Raw genomic sequence first — 19,718 nt, 5'->3', positions numbered from 1 at the left:
TGGACACGTTTCCGTGATGACCACTGGAGGGGAACAGTGGGCTGGAGTGACAACTACTGGCAATTTAATGCTTCTACTTAAGATGTGACCCAAGTTACTTCACTGCCAAAACAAGTCTTATGACCCATGCGTAAATTTAAGGGGGCAGAGAAGAGCTATCTTCCAGGTATCAGGATGCAGAGAAGATCAGATATTGGTAGACAATAATAACACTCACTGCATAGTAAGATAAACATGGCAAAATGTTACAAAGAAAAGGCTAAGGCTTTTAGAACAAGAGGCAATGACAGGATGTCACATGATAAAAGACAATTCTGTTTTTCTGTCAACGAGTGAAAGTTTATTGCTTCATTTTCTTTAACCACTAGGAAATAGTCTGCTGGGCTCCAAATTCAGTCCTAGCTCCCAAGCTGGTTGACTTGGTAGAACCCACAAGATTTTCAAGCTCTCCCAGGTTCTTTGTTCTTTTCTCCCCCTTTTTGGATCTGGCTTATGTGGCCTAGAGAAATGGCCATAAATGGCCTAGGGAATTTGTAGAAGAAAGTTACTGATAAGGTTCTAGAAGGTTTCAGTCTACATTCTGAGAACTTGTCACTGCTTCTTGAATACATTTTGCACAAAGGTGAGGTGGAGTAGTTATAAATCAAGTGACTAAACCTAAACAATTAATAAGGTCTCTTGGAACCTAGACGCTTTTTTACAAGAGAACCATCAGTGCACCCAGAAATTCAGTATAGGAGTAATTAAGGGCAACTGATCATAACCATCTTACATAAATAGGATAAAAAAATAACTCCAGGATTTTACAGAAAGTGAGCATACCATTAAACTAAAAACAGTGAGAAACCTTTGGGGTTTGGGTTTTCATTCTCCGTGTAGGTACTTTGGGGAAAATTGGAAACTTGCTGTGTGTTTCCCATTTATTTTGTTTACTTATCGAATTCTTCATTATAATTCAGTAAGAGCAAAAAGAATGAGAATCTAATTGCTAAAATGAAAAACAAAACGAAACAACTTCTTTCTCTAAAGTTAGAATAATCAAATTATCCCTAAAATGTCTTCTGTGTACCTCTGAAATATATAAAAGGTGAGAAATCTCTACACTGCCTCTGAACTGGGTACAAAAAAATGGATAAAACAGGATTCTTTTGGGTAGTATTTGGAAATAAGATTCAGAAATTGTTAGGCAGTCTTCAGAAAAAACTGAAACCATGCAAATGTTGTTCATAAAAAAGAAGTCCCCACGCCCAATGAAGAGGGCCCCCTCTCCAGGGGGCAGCAGAGACGCGCGAGGGGACGGAGAGTCGGCGAGCCGGGAGAGACGGTGTAGATCCAGGCAGTGCCCGCGCCAGCAGTAGGACTGCTGCCCCAGCAGCGGATTGAGGGGGCGGGCTGGGACAGGGGCCGAAGGAAGAGGCGGAGAGGCGACTTCACAGAAAAGCTTTTACAGGCGAAGCTCTCCGCCCGCCTGGCGGGAGGCGGGGTAGCAGCCCGATTAAAGTAGCAGCCTGGAAGGAAGGAAGGAGCGAGGGAGGGACGGGAACCGTTGGGAGGAGGAGCAGCGAGCTGGGCCACGGCGACAGCTAGGGGGAGCGGCCCAGCGTGGCCACGTTTTGGTATTGTTGTTTTCCAGTGGGACAGTTCTCGCAGGCCCTTTCCGTAGGGCTGATCGCGCCGAAGCACGGCGGCCCCGACCTTCCAGGTGACAGCCGGTCACCCTGGTAGGAGTCAGCTCCGCCCCAAGTCACCCCGCCCGCCCACAGCCCATTCCCCGCCCAGCCTCCGTCTGCCTGCCCGGGGCGAGCGCGGCGGCCGCAGCAGCTCTGCAGCGCTGGAGCAGGCGGGGAGGGGCAGCGGCGCGGGTTCCGCGGCGCAGGAAGGGAGAAGTGCGGTCCCTAGGCGCTAGCGCGAGGAAGGAGGATGACGATTTAAGCCGCCCTCTCCTGCCAGTCCGGCTGCTGGGCGCCCCCGGGGTGCCCGCCGCCCGAGCCTCCGAGCCGCGCCGGGGGGAGTGCCGCTTGGGGCAGGGCCGCTGAAGCGCGGAGTTCGTGGTCTTGCCGTGCCAGAGAGGGCGCGGGGGCCGGGTGCGGCAGTTGGCAAGGTTTCGGCGGCGCCTTCAGCGCGGGAATCGGGGGCGCGCGCGCCTAACCCTGCCGCCTCGGTGTCTTCGTGAGGCGCGAGTTATGGAGCCCCCCAGCTGCATTCAGGATGAGCCGTTCCCGCACCCTCTGGAGCCCGAGCCGGGCGCCCCTGCGCAGCCGGGCCCCGGGAAGCCGGGCGACAAACGGTTTCGGCTGTGGTACGTGGGGGGGTCGTGCCTGGACCGCAGGACCACGCTGCCCATGCTGCCCTGGCTCATGGCTGAGATCCGCCGGCGCAGCCAGAAGCCGGAGGCGGGCGGCTGCGGGGCGCCGGCCCCCCGCGAGGTGCTCCTGGTGCTTAGCGCGCCCTTCCTGCGCTGTGTCCCCGCACCCGGCGTCGGGGCCGCGGGGGGCATCGGGGCCGCGGGGGGCATCGGCCCCGCGGCGGCGCAGCCCAACCCGGCGGTGTTCATCTTCGAGCACAAGGCACAGCACATCTCGCGCTTCATTCACAACAGCCACGATCTCACCTACTTTGCCTACCTGATCAAGGCGCAGCCAGACGACCCCGAGTCCCAGATGGCCTGCCACGTTTTCCGCGCCACAGACCCCAATCAGGCAAGACGGCGGCTCGAGGCGCGGGGGAGGGTCCGGCGCCTTGGGGCGGAGTAGCGGGGCTGGAGGCGCTGGGACCCCTGAGGAAGGGCTGACCGACTGTGGTCGGGCTGCTAGCGCGCGCCCTCCACGTGGCGCGCTCCAGCGTCCACTCCTCGGGTCGGGAAGACCAGAAGTGTTGGAGCTAGCGTTCGGGGGTGGGCGGGGTGGCAGGAGCGGACGCTACGCGGGAGCTGGAGAGAGGGAGGCGGAGAGTGGTCCCGGGGTGGTGGAGGAGCCGGTGCGCCCCAGGAGGACGCGGCGAGCAGCGCGCGTCTCGGGAGGACTGCGGTGTTTGGGGTGTGCCTGGAGGAGGGAAGCCTGGTCTTGGCTTGCGTCTGTACGTGTCCGTGAGACCAGACACTGGAGAGTTGGGGTCCTCGAGGCCCTGCGCTCACTCTCGGCCTTGGTGGAGTGTTGCACCTTAACCCACGTGGAACGTGGAGCCCTAGTAACGGCAGCACCTGCGTGTCTGGGAGCTGTGAGGCTATTTGGGAGTGGAGTTTAGGGAAAAGCTAGTCGACAACGATGTCACCAAGTAGGAATCTGCGTTTAGATTTTGAGTGGAAAGAAAACTTTTTGTTTCGTTTTGCCTTTTTTTCTTTAAACAGTGTTCCCCCCCCCCCCCCGCACTAATTGGAGACAGATACCAGCTTGGGTGATTTAAAAAGCCATTTCGTAAAAGAGACCAAGATCTATTTTCTAATATTTCTCCAAAGTCTACTAAATTGAGGTGTCTGTTACCAAACAGTGCATTTTTACTTCCTTAAAAACAGGCAAGCCCCTTCACCAATGGTTGGAGGAATTTAAACAAAACTTTGTAACAGTGATTAAGTCTTTGAAAACTCGTTTTAAAATAAAAGTGTAAGGAGTTCTTATCATGTGCTAAGCCCCTGAAACGCTATTCTAAAAACAGCTCTTTAATGTTTGCAAAGTGCTTTAGATTCTTTAGAAAAATAATGTTCTCTAAATGTAAACAAAGTCTCAGTTGCAACATGTGGCTGTTCCTTGGGTAGCTGGGAAATTAATAGTAGTCAAGGCAGAAAAACATCCTGCAAATAGGCTTGTTTTTTCTTAATTCATTATTTTAGTATCTGTCATTGAAAGAGTTTTTCACAAAAGGCCTGTAGCTGAATTGAAGAAAATAAAAGCTCATTGTCTTAGATTTCATCAGTTATTTTGTAAGCTAGATTAATACCTTAACATTCAGAACTCCCAGTATGAAGAGAACAGCTTTAACTAATATGACCGCTGTTAAAATATCTTTTTACAAATGATCTCAACATTTAAATCCATGATTAAAATGCATTTCACTTGGTGCTTATTTTTTCAAAGCTTATTTTTAGCTTTTACCTCTGTTGAAATGGGAGTGCAGTATGTTCTTTATATCTGAAAATTATCACTAATTTTATTGTATTAAGATTTTTTTGGTTCTCTCAGTAAGGAGGAAGAAATTGCATTTTCCCAGGACTGTAAGGAATGTTTTATGATTTTGGGTAGCTTGTGTTAAAGTTATTTTCTTCAGATCTGATACATCATGGCTAATGTCATTGATGGTCAAAGTTTCTTTAGGGTCAAAGCACTTAGAATTCTTGACAGTAACTGTTGTGTCCTTCCCAGATTCCTTGTTACAGGATCAATTAAAAACATGCCCCCCCCCCTTTTTTACCTTAATTATGTATTTAAGTGTTTGAGCTGAATGTGCTATTATTTTACAAATAACAATGGGCTTAGGCTCATTTCTTCCTTTTGATCCTGTAGGAACACTGGCAACCATATACCCGTTTGATAAAAGAGAAAAAAAAAAAACCCTAACTTTTCCTGTTTATTGCCATTTCCCTGTTGAGTCTTTGGTCTAAAGATATGGATTCCAGTTTACTTTGACCCTAGAGAATCCCTGGTAGAGGATCCTTAAATTGAAAGGCCAGATGTTGTTCCATGAAGGATTTTCTCCAGCCATATAGCAGGGTTGCAAACTCAAATGCATGGGATTTTGTTGAGTGAGGTGGAGATTGAGTAAGGACCAAGGACCATGAGTGATGCTCATTTCTCAGGGAGTTACTCAGCACCAGTTGCAAATTGCATTAACAAGATACAAGTCCGGTGTTGTCAGAGCTTCTGGGTTCCTAAGAGTGGAAGTCTGGATTTTTTGTATGACTTCATATTTCAAAGTATTAGCAAATACTTTAAACATTTGAGATTCCTGTTTGGACCAAACAAAACACATCTGAGGTTTGGCTTCAGAGATATAAAGGCTGCCACTTTGTTTTTTTTTTTTTTTTAGATTTTTTATTTATTTGACAGAGAGCACAAGTGGGCAGAGAGGCAGGCAGAGATTGAGGGAAGCAGACTCCCTGCTGAGCAGAGAGCCCAATGCGAGGCTCGATCCCAGGACCCTGAGATCATGACCCGAGCTGAAGACAGAGGTTTAACCCACTGAGCCACCCAGGTGCCCCCACTTTGTTTTTCATAAATATTTGTTGAATGGACGAGTGCAATCATCAGGCTCTGTTGCTTTTTGCCACTTTCTGTTTGGGCATCTGGATTCACTTAATATGGCTCTCATAGTAGGCATAGGGCCATTTTGGGGGAAGAATTTATAAGTAATATTCTCAAAAGTGATGTTTCTACAGCTGAACTGGTTAAAGGGATTTACATTACATTACATTTACATTGTTATCATCTAGGGGTATGCTTCATACTCCAGAGGAGGCTCTGGATGGTTCGAGGCACCTTTGAAATCAGAAGGAAAAAGACCTACTGTCTGCTTTGTCCATGAGAATTATTTAGTTGGACGTTAAGATCATTGTTAAGAGTCTCCAGTCACTGAATAAAGTATGGAAAGTAGCCTAGAGGAGTACGCCGGCAAACATCCACAAATAACTTTGCCTCTGGTTTGTCTCTCATGCCTGTCCCTTTGCTGAAATAGGCCTTTGTGTAGGACGGCCATATAATTCATTGTTTAATGAATCTAGGATATTTGATGAATTGTTCAATGAATCATCTAGGATGATCTTTTTTATTTTTTTTCATTTTTTATTTTTTTAAGTTTTTTTTTTTTTTTTAATTTATTTGACAGCTAGAGATCACAAGTAGGCAGAGAGGGTGCAGAGGGAGAGGAGGAAGCAGGCTCCCCGCCAAGCAGAGAGCCCGATGCGGGGCTCGATCCTAGGACCCTGGGATTATGACCCAAGCTGAAGGCAGAGGCTTTAACCCACTGAGCCACCCAGGCGCCCCTAGGATGATCTTTTTTAAAGATTTATTTATTTGAGAGAGAGAGAAAGAGTACGTGTGAGGGAGGAGAGAGAAAATTTAAGCAGGCTCTCCACTCAGAGTGGAGCCCAACCTGGGGCTTGATTTCAGGACCCTGAGATCACGACCTGAGCCAGAATCAAGAGTCAGAGGGTTAACTGACTGAGCCACCCAGGCGCCTCTAATCTAGGGCAATTTTTATTGAGAACAGGGGCACCGCTAATTACACAGACATAACAAGGATAAACCTGGACCGTGTAGGGCACAGAAATGCGGTGACCACAGCTAAATGGAAAAGTTTGTGTTCATACCTAGCCACTGAGATGGGGGATTGTACTTTCCACATAAGAAATGTTAAGGTTTTGCAGAGTATCTGCTCATCTGTTTTGGGGGCTGGATCTACAGGTAGCCTCTAAGATGGGAGCACTGTGCTAGTAGCTTGGGTCTGTTGTGGGGAGTTGCCGTTTTGATATGCCCTCTGGATCCCCCTCTCCTCTATGGGTGGATCAGAGTCAACTTAAGCATATGGGCCTAAAGGAGCTCTCAGCCAGAATGGCCTAATGAGGAGCTGTTTGTCCCAGGTGCAAAGAGAGGTGGGGGTCAGGAGCAAACGAACCAGTTCCAGATCAAATATATGCCTGTGCAGAGTGGTTCCCATTTATTCAAGACTGTGTGGTCCTGCACAGGAGGAATGTCAGGCTTAGTACATTTCAGCCAAACTTAGATATTTGAATTAGTAAAAGTACTTAACTGTACATAATTAAAAAAAAAACCAACACTGGCATAAATTGAGTTATAGACTTAAAACTGGTTGAGGAACCAAGAATATCTGATTCTCTATCTAAGATCTAGGGTAGGTCACTTTTATTTTTCAAATTTTTATCTTTATCTACTTTCAGAAAGAGACTGTGTAGCATTATCTCAATTTCCCAAATGAAAAGCAGAAATTATTCCAAGTTATGTCTATTTTACCATATGAAAAAAAAGCAAGAGTTGTTAGTGTTGATAAATATTGTTGGAGATTAAAGGTGTTAATTATCATTTGCATGAGACTGCATGAAAATTATATTTCAAAATTACAGAATGAGCAATCATTTAAAAAACAAAAACATGATTACTATGATTTTTGCTGATTTTGTTTATGTATTTCTTGAAGCTTGCAAGAATGTAATTTCAGAGACTTTATAAATTGTGTTCTTAAAATTCTTAAAGATGAACTTGACACCAGTTTATTTGAGCTCTAAATTCTCTAAATTTGTAATGTTTTTTGTTCCTCTTAAAATATTCAGTATTTTCTGAGCTTTATTCAGGTAACCAATTTTCAATTTAGTTCTGTTGATAGCTTTCAAAAGGGATCGTTTCTCATAAGTTCTTACTCATTGCCAATGGGGCTATACTAGTCAGGAAACTAAAGAAATGGAAATCTGAAAGTTTTCATTTTCTCTTTCTGCTTCTGGAATAGTCTGTGCCATTCTAGACATTCTAGATCTCTCCCTTCATGTTTGCTGTAGTTGCTTTTTTGTCGTCCCCCAACCCCCCTGTCCTGATTTGAGTTGGAGGTTGATTTGCCCTGGCTCTACTCCGTGGTAGAATCTTGACCTTGATATCTGGGGGAAAGGTAAAAAATGTGTGCCTAGAGCCTCCCAGTTGTGAGGCAGTGTTAGTTATAGTGAAGACCGAGACTGTTCAGTATCTGGGCTTGTTTATCATAAGCCAGAGTTCTGGTTCTCAAACTTGAGTATGTATCAGAATTACCTGCTTGTTAAAACACATGGCTATCCACCCCCCCCCCCCAATTTCTGATGTTAACATGCTCCCCCAATGATGATGCGCAGTCTACTGGTCTGGGGACCACAAATCGAGATCCACTGCCCTCAGTGATTTTATTCATTTGTTGGGTTATATGACCACTTTTGTCCTCTTAGTTATTTTTGCAGTTCTCAGACTTAGAAGTTCAAGGTGAGTGTGAGGAGGAGTAATATCTGAATACAGAAGATTTTTAAAGAAAATCTTCAATTTCTAGCTAAATGGCTTTGCACATCTTCCCTAGATAGATGTTATTCTGCTGGGCATCCTAGGACTATCCATATGTTGAATAAAAACTTTACCTTTCAAGACAAAATTTTAAGTTTTACAGCTGGGATAAACAGTTTCTTAGGAGTATGTCACAATGTTCGGTTATGATAAGATTTTGCAAAAAATAAAAGATTTATTAATTTGCATCCAGAGAAATAACAGCATTCTGCATGTTTGGTACACTGGCTCTTAAGAAAATCAAGCAGGGGTGCCTGGGTGGTTTAGTTGGTTGGACGTCTGACTTTTTTTTTTTTTTTTTTAAAGATCTTTATTTATTTATTTGACAGACAGAAATCACAAGCAGGCAGAGAGGCAGGCAGAGAGAGAGGGGGAGGCAGGCTCCCCACCGAGCAGAGAGCCTGATGCGGGGCTCGATCCCAGGACCCTGGGATCATGACCTGCGCCGAAGGCAGAGGCTTTAGCACACTGAGCGACCCAGGCGCCCCTGGACGTCTAACTCTTGATTTCAGCTCAGCTCATGATCTCAAGGTCCTGGGCTCGAGCACCGCTTTGAATTCTGTGCTCAGCTACGGGTCTGCTTGGGATTCTCTTTCTCCCCCTCCTCTGCCCCTCCCCACCACTTGCACTCTGTATCCTCTAAAATAAATAAATCTTAAAAACAAAAAAATCAGACTAAAAGAAATGGAGTTGACATTTTGGTGAATAAGATGATGACCATTCTGAATAATTATTGCTCACATGGCTATCTTTTGTGTGTGTGTTGAGAAAACTTAAAACCTACTCTTAGCAAATTTCAAGTATACAATGTAGTATTTTGTTAATGATAGTCACTGGGCTGCCTGCTCATTAGATCTTCAGAACTTAGTCATCCTGCATAACTGACGGTTGGTACCGTTCGACCAACATCTTTCCATTTCTACCATCCCCCAGCTCCTGGAAACCACAATTCTACTCTGTGCATTTATGAGTTTGACTTTTTAGGTACCATATGTGAATGAGATTATGCACTATTGTCTACTTTTCCCCATGTTTATATTAAAAATAGCCATAGTTAAATATGCTCATTAAATTTGTAAAATAATTGTTTAGTGCATTCTTGGATATAGTTATACCTATATATGTATATTTATTATAACAAATATATTTTTATATATTTGTTTTAATGAGAAGTAAAAGGTCTACATGGTATCTTAGGCTGGGGAAGTTGAACTCTGGTGCATCTTTTATGTAGTGCCCTTAGGAAGGCAGGGAAGTAAACTATGACAGTCTCTCTGTAACCTCTGTAACTACAGTTTAGAATAAAAATTTAGAATAATTTTGGAAAAGAATATAAGGCTTTAGGATGTGTATTTAAGAACAGGTACAACTATGCATCATATCAAGTAATATAAAGTACATAAACATTATAAAGTATAAGAAAGTATACTGAAGTATACTGAAGTATACTGAAGTATATCGGGGCGCCTGAGTGGCTCAGGGGGTTAAAGCCTCTGCCTTCGGCTCGGGTCATGATCCCGGGGTCCTGGGATCGAGCCCCACATCGGGCTCTCTGCTCGGCAGGGAGCCTGCTTCCCTTCCTCTTTCTCTACCTGCCTCTCTGCCTACTTGTGATCTCTGTCTGTCAAATAAATAAATAAAATCTTTAAAAAAAAAAAGAAAATATGAAGTATAAACTATTAAACTATTTATTATAATATGAAACTATACAATTATATAGCATAAAGTATAAAATTATAAAATATAAAAATAGTACACTTACCATCATTATAAAATATATATGATCAAGCAAGAAGTACTGGAACCAAGTTGTCCTATCATAATTACCTTAAGTTAAGGACAAAGGAATATGTAAATTTTTAAAAAAGATTTTATTTATTTATTTGGGTGGAGAGGAAGAACACCAGTGTGGAGGAGGGATAGAGGGGAAGCAGAGTCTGTGCTGAGCAGAGAGCTGGACTCCGGGCTCCATCCTGGGACCCTGAGATCCTGACCTGAGCCAAAGACAGATGCTTTTTTTTTTTTTTTAAATTAAAGGTTTTATTTATTTATTTGTTAGAGAGAGAGAGTGAGCACAAGCATAGGGAGCATCAGGCAAAGGGAGAGGCCAGCTCTCTACTCAGCAGGGATTTCGATGTGTCCATCCCAAGACACTGGGATCACAACCTGAGCCAAAGGCAGATGCTTAAATGACTGAGCCACCCAGGCACCCCAGAAAATGTAAAATTTGAAGTCAAAATAAAGCTCAGTGACTTGATGGGCTTATGTATGCTTTTGTAGGAGTTCAAGTAGAAAAAAGTGGTTTAGAAAAAAAAATCACAAGGACAATAGTGATACTGGCATGCTGTTTCCCATGCTGTGTCAGTCCTGTTGTTTGGGAAAATAACATCTTTTATTACATTGAATTTAGGTTGTTAGTATAAATAGTACTGGTTTTATACTTGTGTTTGTGACTATTTTGTAAATTGATTTTGTCTTTAGAGTTGTTTAAGAACTAACACTATAAGCATATGAAGTTTATGTCTAGATTTTTGTGAGCATATTTAAATAGACTAACAGTGAAATAACGATATCTGCTTCTTCAGTTACCTTTGAAAAGATACTGAACAATCCTAAGTCTGGAAAACTCTGGGTTTAAACTTTTAGATGTTACTTAATGGATCCCTGATAATCTATAATCACATGATAGAAAGAGAAAAAATGTGGGATTAAAATTTTGGTTGGTTTAATTTCAGATCATCTTAACACTGGTTTCTGCAGCCCACCAAGAAGATAGGGGCATTACTATTTTTTAAATTACTGATCTCTTCCAAGTTTTATTTCTTGTAAGAGGTTGGGTCCGAAAGAGGATCTCCAAGTAATGGGATTTTCCCGGCTAAATATAGAAGCCTAAATTTGCTGCTCCCGTTCTTCTACGTTGTGGCTGCCCTTAACTAGTTCAATAGTTTCCACTTTGAAACTGCTCTGAATTTTTACATGAATTTCTAAAATTCTCAGTGTTAGAACCATGGAACTTTGTACTGTCAATGTCACTTTGGAGGAGTTCATTATCAGTTTTAGTTTCTAAGTCAAACTGTACTTCTGGGCAAATCAGGCATTCTTTGGCATCTCACCATTGTACCTTCATAAACATTTCCGGGAGCAGGTTATATAATGTGGACAAATACATTTATGACCTAGGCCTTTTACAAGCCAACAGGCAAATTTTGTTTTCAGGCCCTCGATGGCTTCTGGCTTTTTCAATTAACCTCTTGCCCTGGTTTCGGGCACTTCATTCTCATTAGCTGGGCAGCCTGAGAGATTTTTGTGAGTTTACCTAAAATTGAGCTGATGGCCTTCCTGGTAGATTTTCTAAATCTCTCTTCCCATTAGGTCCCCAGGAGCATGCTCTGTGCCTGTCGGGATATCTTTTCACTCTGTGCTGACTGCTCACTGTGAAGACCCTCCAGTGCCTGTTGCCTAGCTCTTTAAATATTGAGTGCTGTCTGCTTGATTGAATCGTTTTCCAGTTGTGGAAGCTTGTCTTCCCTCTTCTAAGAGATGATCTGTTGTCTGGTCCTTGCCCTTTCCTGTTGGCTTCTTCCAAGTCTATGAAGCTTGTGTACTGATTTTATTTTAGTTTTCATATGGAATTTTGCAAAGGTCTGTTGACATGAACATAACCTAATAGTAATAGTGGGCATGACTCTTCTGTGTTCATCCATAATTCTTTTTTTTTTTTAAGTTTATTTTTTAAGTAACCTACACCCAACATGGGGCTCAAACTCACAACCCCAAGACCAAGAGTCACATGCTCTACCAACTGAGCCAGCCAGGCACTGCTCATCTGTAATTCTTTTATCTAATTTGAGGCATGTTCAATAGGCAGATCTCTGGTTTCTAATCCCAATATTAAAAACAATGTAAAAATGGATGGTATTACATGCTGTTTCTTGATACTACCCTTTATATTTTAACTTCCCCACTGATTCTAAACCTTTTCCAGAGGTCAGATTATTCTGTTAAAATAATAAATGACATTTGACAACTTTGCTCATTCTGTGCTTGTATAAGTACAGTGTGTTAGTCATAGCAATAGAGACTAGTCATAGCAACAGAGAATAATAGGCTGTTAGGGATCTGGGAGTTAGTTAATTGGCATTAAACCTGTTTCTTTTTTTTTTTTCTTTAATTCTTTTCTTTTTTTTAAAAAATATTTTATTTATTTGACAGAGAGAAATCACAACTAGGCAGAGAGGCAGGCAGAGAGAGAGAGGAAGAAGCAGGTTCCCCGCGGAGCAGAGAGCCCGATGTGGGGCTCAATCCCAGGACCCTGGGATCATGACCTGAGCCAAAGGCAGAGGCTTAACCCACTGAGCCACCCAGGCGCCCCTTTTTTCCTTTAATTTCTTAAAAAAGATTTTATTTATTTGAGAGGGAGAGAAGAGAGAGAGCACACAAGCATGAGTGGGAGTGTGGGTGGCAGAGGGAGAAGCAGACTCCCTGCTGAGCAGGGAACCCGACATGGGGCTCGATCCTAGGACCTGGAGATCACGACCTGAGCTGGAGGCAGACACTTAATGACTGAGCCACCCAGGCGCCCCTAAAACTGTTTCTCTTAGAAGTCAGATTGAAGATATATATATATTTGAGATTGTATTATATGTTTTGACTAGTGGATTGTGAACAAGACTAAATAAAATATGTCTTAATTAGTATATGAGAAAATATAGGAGTTCTTTAGAGTAAAGAGTATAAAAAAAATCTTTGATTTCTCAAGTAGTCTTACCTAAGCCTACCTTAGATTTTAACAGTTTGTCTCTCTTTTGCTTGATCTACCATAAAAATCCAGCATTTGCTTCTGTCTTTGGGAATTATACTCTAAACTTCTAGGAGCCAGTTATAATAGTAATAATAATAATGATACTAGTTCTAAGCAGTCTGTATTCATTTATTTTCTTGACCATGCGGTTCTCAAACTTTAACATGCATCACCTGGAAAGTTTGTGATAACGACTGGTCGCTGGACTCCACCCCCAGAGCTGCTGGTTGTGAAAGTATTGGGTGATGTCCAGAATTTGTGTCTGTGACAAGTTCCCAGGTGATGCTGATACTCCTGGTCCAGGATTACCTTGGACAACTACTGCTCTAAACCAGCGGCTGGCAAACTATGACCTTTATTTTTGAAATACAGTTTTCTTTTAACACTGCTCTACCCCCCTGTTTACATACTATCTGTGGCCGCTTTCGTGCTTCATGGCAGTTTTGAGTATTTTGGACAGACACTTTATGGCCACTGAGCTTAAAATCTTTATTATTTGACCCTTTACAAAGTGCTTACTTCTGCTCTAGACAACACTTTTATTTTTTATTTTTTTAAAGATTTTATTTATTTATTTGTCAGAGAGACAGGCACAGCGAGAGAGGGAACACAAGCAGGGGGAGTGAGAGAGTGAGAAGCAGGCTTCCCATGGAGCAAGCAGCCTGATGTGGGGCTCCATCTCAGGATGCTGGGACTATGACCTGAGCTGAAGGCAGATGCTTAATGACTGAGTCACCCAGCCATCCCTCTAGACAACACTTTTTAAATGTTTTTTTTTTAATCTCCGTTTTACAGGTGAGAAAATGAAGCCCGTCATTTTCCTAAGGACACAAGCTAGCAAGGAGCGGATCTGGGATTCCAAACCCTATGCATTTTCTAAAACCCACTTTGTAAATTTTTATGGATGGCCCCACATTTATCGAGGTAGCCTAGCTCTTTTCTCTGAACTCAAGCTTTTTTTTCAGTTTCTAAATGCTTCCTTGATACCTATACTTATAGATGTAGTTACTAATGCTGGTAAACCAAGGAATTATACTGGAGTCCTACTTTTCACTCCCCAGTTACAGTTCTGGAGGGATGGCCTGTTGATTCAGCCTCCAAAACTTAGTTTTAACATGTCACATCTCTCCACCATGCCTGCCATCATGCTGGTATAACCCGGCGATCTCTTGTTGGGACTGTTCTCCTCTCAGCTGTTCTCCCTGCTCTGCTCTTGCCCTCCTGTCAGAGCCCCAGGAGTGGTGCTTATAAAACACAAACAGACCAGGTTCCCTTTGCACTCCGAATAACATGTAAATTTCCCCTTACGGTTGGGTTGGTCCATCCAGCCTAGACTGCTGCTCTCCAGCTCCTGCTGTACACTTCAGCTGTCCTTGAACAAGCCCAGCCCCGGGGTCACTTCACAACCTTTGCATGTGTGGTCCCCATTCTTGCTAGATTGGCTTTTTCTCAGGTCTCAGTTCTTTGCCTAAATCACAAATGTTGCTTACACAAATTGGCCTCTGGTGACCCTCTATTTAAAGTAGATAGGTAGCCCAGTTTTTCACTTCTATCTCAGCCCTGTTTTCCTTCTGACACGAGTACATTTAAAATTATTATTATTATTATTTTTTAAGTGGGCTCCATACCCAATGTGGGACTTGAACTCATGACTCTGAGATCAAGAGTTGCATGATTTACCAACCGAGCCAGCCAGGCGCCCCTAAAATTAATTTTTTAAAAAAATATTTTATTTATTTATTTGACAGACAGAGATCACAAGTAGGCAGAGAGGGGGAAGCAGGCTCCCCTCTGAGCAGAGAGCCCGATGTTGGGCTCGATCCCAGGACCCTGAGGTCATGACCTGAGCTGAAAGCAGAGGCTTAACCCCCTGAGCCACCCAGGCACCCCAAGAGGCGTTAAAAAAAAATAAACATTGTGTAATTTCTGGAAAAAAAAAAAAAAAAAAGATTTCTAGACTAATTTAAGTTGGTCTGCTTTTTTCCCTACCAAAACATGGGAAGTTTACTGAAGCTGCCGACACAAGAAGAGGCGTCTCCATGGCCTTTTCTCTGGAGGACATGAGTCAAGCTGTCGGGCATCTGGAAGGTGGTCAGCGAGTGCTATTGTGAAAGTATCCTTGCAGTAATTGGATTAATTCTTCATTTTCAGTCCAGTTCAGTTATTTAGGCTTCTCAGTGCAAGTATGATCTCATCTGGTAAACTATTTAGTTACACAATGCTTTGGATGGCTTCTGTAAGTTTTTACTCCCAAATCTAACCAATTTCAAAGGCCCTGATTTTTAACCTGATCCTAGAAAGGGCAGGGAAGCCTAAAAGATATTCAGAACTTTTTATTTTAATCAAAAACGGAAATGAGGGGCTGGAGAGGAGATCACCAGGGTGTGGCCAGGGATGAAAAAGGAAAACACTAGGGCCAATGTCCATAGTGAACTCTAGACCGATAATAAGATGTGGGATTGTATTCTGGATTTCTTTATTTGCTTAAACAGCGTGCCCTTGTGAGGGAGTAATTACCTTGTATTCATTTTGTGTAATGTTTATAATTAGGACACTTAGATAGGTTGATTGTAGTTTTCAGTGGCCTCTGGGGCACGAACCAAGCTACCAGTAGGACGGTATTCCCGTTCTGCACTGTTCCCCTGGAGTTCTACTTTAAAGGGAACAACACAAGGAAAGACGGCTTTATTTTTCCAGGAAAAATTAAAAAGCGCTGCAGTCATGTGGTTTTTATAAATATAGGCACTCGGCCTCTTCCTCAGAAGGGGCATTTCCTCCTTCCTCCTTCCTTACCTTCCATCATGACTTTCTTTGAGCATTACTTCTCTCCAGATTTTCTTCAACTTTTGAAGCTTTCCATGGGGTAGGAGATTCCATTTTGCTCCATTGGTGAAGCTGTGTGTTTTCTAAGTGAGCTTCTGGAGTTTGTCATTGTCCTTTATTCATGATTGGAATGACCTTTAAAAACCTGCTTTCCATTAGTATGCTCATTGTAAGACATGGACATTGCTAACTGTACATTATTTGAAACAGTAAATGTAGCTGCTTATTAAGGCAAAAGGTAAATATAGTTTCCCAACATGTTTGCCCATTTACAGAGGTGGTTTTCTTTTCTCCTGGACTGGAGAACAAACTGTCTAGTCACTTCTGTAGGGGGAGAAAAGCTGTATTGTACATACTGGGAATGGGAGTTGATATTTGTTAGTACTGGATTTGAGTCATAATACATTACCCCATTTACCTAGGAACCAGTCAGGTTGACAGCTTTTGTGTGCATGTGATCATACCAATTAATAGTCTCTCCGGAAACCTTGTTTGCTATGATATTGCTCTGATTTCTCTTGGGAGAGCAGAATTAATTCTGGACATTGATGGTGGGAACTGACATATGTATGCCCTGTGATTTTTTTCTTAGCTGCTTACATTTTCCAGATGATTTATTTTTAAATGTCGTGCTGCCACCATGAAAGAGAATTATAGCAACACTTTATGTATGCTTAGATCTCCATAAATCAAGGGGAGACTTTCAACCAATGAGTTTACTAAAAATTGTTGATTTAAAAAAGATGTTCATGAAATTTCCTCAGTACCTGCTACTGCAAAGGGGTTTGTACATATTTCCCGTTTTGATTCTTCTCAGTGAACAAAATGTTTGTCTATTTCAGTTAGGGTAAATGCAGGAAAATCCCATTCTTGTATTGTTCTCTCTTTTGAACATATTCATGTATAATGTATCTCAAAAGACGTGACTAACTCCTGCTCGATTTTTCATTTGCAAAGGAGAAAAGTCCATTTATTATTGATGATGCAGGTGTGATCAGGGGACACAGAGATAACAGCCTTCAGCTGGAGAAGCTAGACCTGACATAGAAAGTTGAAGCTCTGGACCCCATAAGTAGTCATAAGTAGTCATAATATGCGCAATGTTAATCTGGGTCTTGGTTTTTCTAGTTGTTCCTTTCATTCATTCATTCATTCATTCAGTTATTCCTTCAACTGTCTATTCATTTATTTAGTTACTAGGTGAATGGAATGTTTCCTGTATGCCTGGTGTTGTACTAGACACCACGCTGGAGTGGTTTGTAAAACAGATGCTTTCTCTGCTTCATGGATCTTAGAGTTTTGTGGAGAAGCGAGGCAAAATTAAGTAAAAAGAACTACATAATGTCATTGCCAAGCGCCTGGGCTCTGTACTCTGATCTCAGGGACCCAAAGCTCCACTGTGGCTGGACTCCATGGTCCTGGGCAAGTTCTCACACCTGTCTTTACCTTGAACCCCTCATCTGTAATATAGGGATGAGAGCATTGTTGTGAGGATTAAGTGAATCCATTCAGAGCATGCAGAACAGTGCCATGTGGTAACTACTACGGAAATGTTACCTGCATATCCACAGGTATCCAGTTTCAAATTGTAAAAAGGGCTGTGAAGGAAAAGAATGTGGTGCTATGAGAGAGTAGGAGAAAACTTACTCCAGGTTGGGTTGTGCAGTAGGTAGATTCTCTAGGTCTCTTTACTATTTAAAATCTTATATTTTTCTAGTTAACCCTCCCTCTGCCAGTCAGTCTAGAATCTGTGGGAAGGCTGGCCCCAGCCCCAGCCCCAAGGTGAGAAATGCCATCCATTGTCCAGGCCCAAGCCATGTGATGAGTTTGTGCCTGCAGCTCCTGTGGTCCCAGGGAATGTGACAGTTTGTGCCAATGCAAGAGGAGAGAAATTTTCTTGGGGATTCTAAGAAAGTTTTCTCCTGGCTGTCACATGTAGATTTAAAACCTGAAATGTAGTTATAGTTATTTCACTACCACAGTGACGATGAAAACGAGCTGGGCAATCCGGAGAGGCCTGGAAAATTGCATCTGAACACTGATAGCAATAAGCCTGCTTAGCACCTGCCTGCAGACTTGTTTGTAACTTCTTGTTATGTGAGTTTAGTTGAGCTTTCGGCTACATATAACCAAAACCAAGAGATGAGTCAGGGAAGGCCTCTTGTGAACGTGACGATTAAGGATGATTCCCAAGTTTGCTGATTTCCACCACCCGCCTTTTTTTTTAAAAACTAATGGGTGCGTTTGATACCATTGATAGATGTCAGGAAGGCTGGTGGGAGGCGTGGGGGAGAACTAGGTTTCAGGGGCAAAATCAAGAGTTCTCATTTGTAAAATGAGAGGGCTGGATCTTAGCGATTTGCACTCTTTTTCTGACTAAAGATAGCTGAGAGAAATGACATCCTTCCATCAGTAATTATGGTTTCTCAAGCATTGCCAACCATTTTCACCAACAAGGGGGCCACCGAAAATAGCATCTCAGCAGGGGTGGGGAGGGCGCTACGCAGGTGTTTTTCAACCTGATGGCACATAAGAACGTCCTGCAGAGTTTAAGAGAAGTAGGCATGTCTACGAGATTCTTGGGCCCTTCCCCACATCTGTTGAATCAGAATCTCTGGGGTGAGTTGTGGGATCTGTTGAAGAGCTGGTAACTGGGTTGGCGGTAGCGTGGCCCTGCGTGCAGCGAATTTGGGAAACCACTGCTAATGGAGATGCAGGGTCCCTTCCCCTGCCAGGCTTTTGATGACAACTCCAGGAACCAGTAACCGTTAACTGTAAGCTCAGGACATAGCAGGACCTGTAGGAGTAGCCTCAGCACGTTGGTGTTGTTAAAACGCCTCAGCGGCCATCCTGACAATACTGTTTCTTGATAACACTTCTGGTCAAATTGTTACATGTTTTCTTTCGACAGTGAGAGTCACCCACTGTCTGCGACGGCAGGCGTATGGGCAATATAGTGTCTTAACAGTTTACACAATGTTTACATATTTGGGTAATTAGAATATCTAAACAGCTGTTAAAATAACACTTTGCGTATCAGTAGCTGGGGAAATTCCATGAGAAATCAGGTGGTCGACCAGCCTCTAATCATAGATCATGTTCTAGAGTCCTGGCATGGACATCATCTACCCGTGCTCTGTCAACGCTAGATAATGGTAGTAGACCTCTGTTGGCATAGCGAGAGGGGTCTTGGAGAGGAAATGGGTCAAGGACACACTGAAGCATAATTAGGAGCAGGGCTATAAGCAGTGGAGAAGTGAGATGTCTGAGATGGGGTGAGCCAAGGAGGGTACTGGCTCCAGCGCTGAGACAGGGCCCCCAAATAATGAGATGGTCAGCAGGAAGCAATTGCTCTAATTAATATAATTGGGCTTTATTTATGGTTGTTTGGGACTGCATTGGCAGCCAGGCAATTGGCCCTAGGTGGTAATGATGCTCTCAGCTTTGGAAAATGATGCTTCAGGCATTTTGAGGGAAACTTAGCTTTGCTATGTCTCCTGCTCTCCCCTCCCCCAGCCTTCACCTTTGTAGGTATATAAATGAAGGAAGGAGAACATTCAGTTCTGGAAGGCGGCAACATTTTAACTCTTCTACCTAGTAAGAGGTTTCTGATTGGACTTCTCCAGAAAGAGAGCAGGGTTAAAGATAGCATTCTTTTCTTTGCTTACTTATTTTTGAGGTAATACATACTTTGGCAGTTGTCTTAGGTGTCATCATACCAAACTTTAGAACACGGGACACGTTTGCATTTGTTCCTTTGATTCAATTTGCTCTCCATAATTGGAGTGGATTTTATATTTAAAAATTAGTCATCTGAGGGGCGCCTGGGTGGCTCAGTGGGTTAAGGCCTCTGCCTTCGGCTCAGGTCGTGATCCCAGGGTCCTGGGATCGAGCCCCACATCGGGCTCTCTGCTCCGCAGGGAGCCTGCTTCCTCCTCTCTCTCTGCCTGCCTCTCTGCCTACTCGTGATCACTCTCTCTGTCAAATGAATAAATAAAATCTTAAAAAAAAAAAAATTAGTCATCTGAGAAAAAAATAATGGTGTCAGTGTAGGATTGTTAGAGGATGAATTT

The 19,718-nt window shown here is 43.1% G+C and overlaps 1 protein-coding gene across 6 annotated transcripts in view; it reads left to right on the top strand.

Annotated features, from left to right (window-relative positions):
• The first annotated feature begins 1,561 nt into the window (after positions 1-1,561).
• TBC1D4 (TBC1 domain family member 4) overlaps positions 1,562-19,718 on the top strand; it is a 195,162-nt gene continuing 177,005 nt past the window's right edge. For all 6 annotated transcript variants that reach the window (XM_045978306.1, XM_045978305.1, XM_045978304.1 and 3 more), the window contains exon 1: positions 1,562-2,699. In XM_045978306.1, coding sequence (XP_045834262.1) covers positions 2,184-2,699 — 516 coding nt within the window. In that variant the 5' untranslated portion in view covers positions 1,562-2,183. The remainder of the gene's footprint in view (positions 2,700-19,718) is intronic.

The sequence above is a fragment of the Meles meles genome, chromosome 14, assembly GCF_922984935.1.
Source record: "Meles meles chromosome 14, mMelMel3.1 paternal haplotype, whole genome shotgun sequence".
Lineage (NCBI taxonomy): Eukaryota > Metazoa > Chordata > Mammalia > Carnivora > Mustelidae > Meles > Meles meles.
This window is presented reverse-complemented; position numbering and strand designations above follow the sequence as displayed.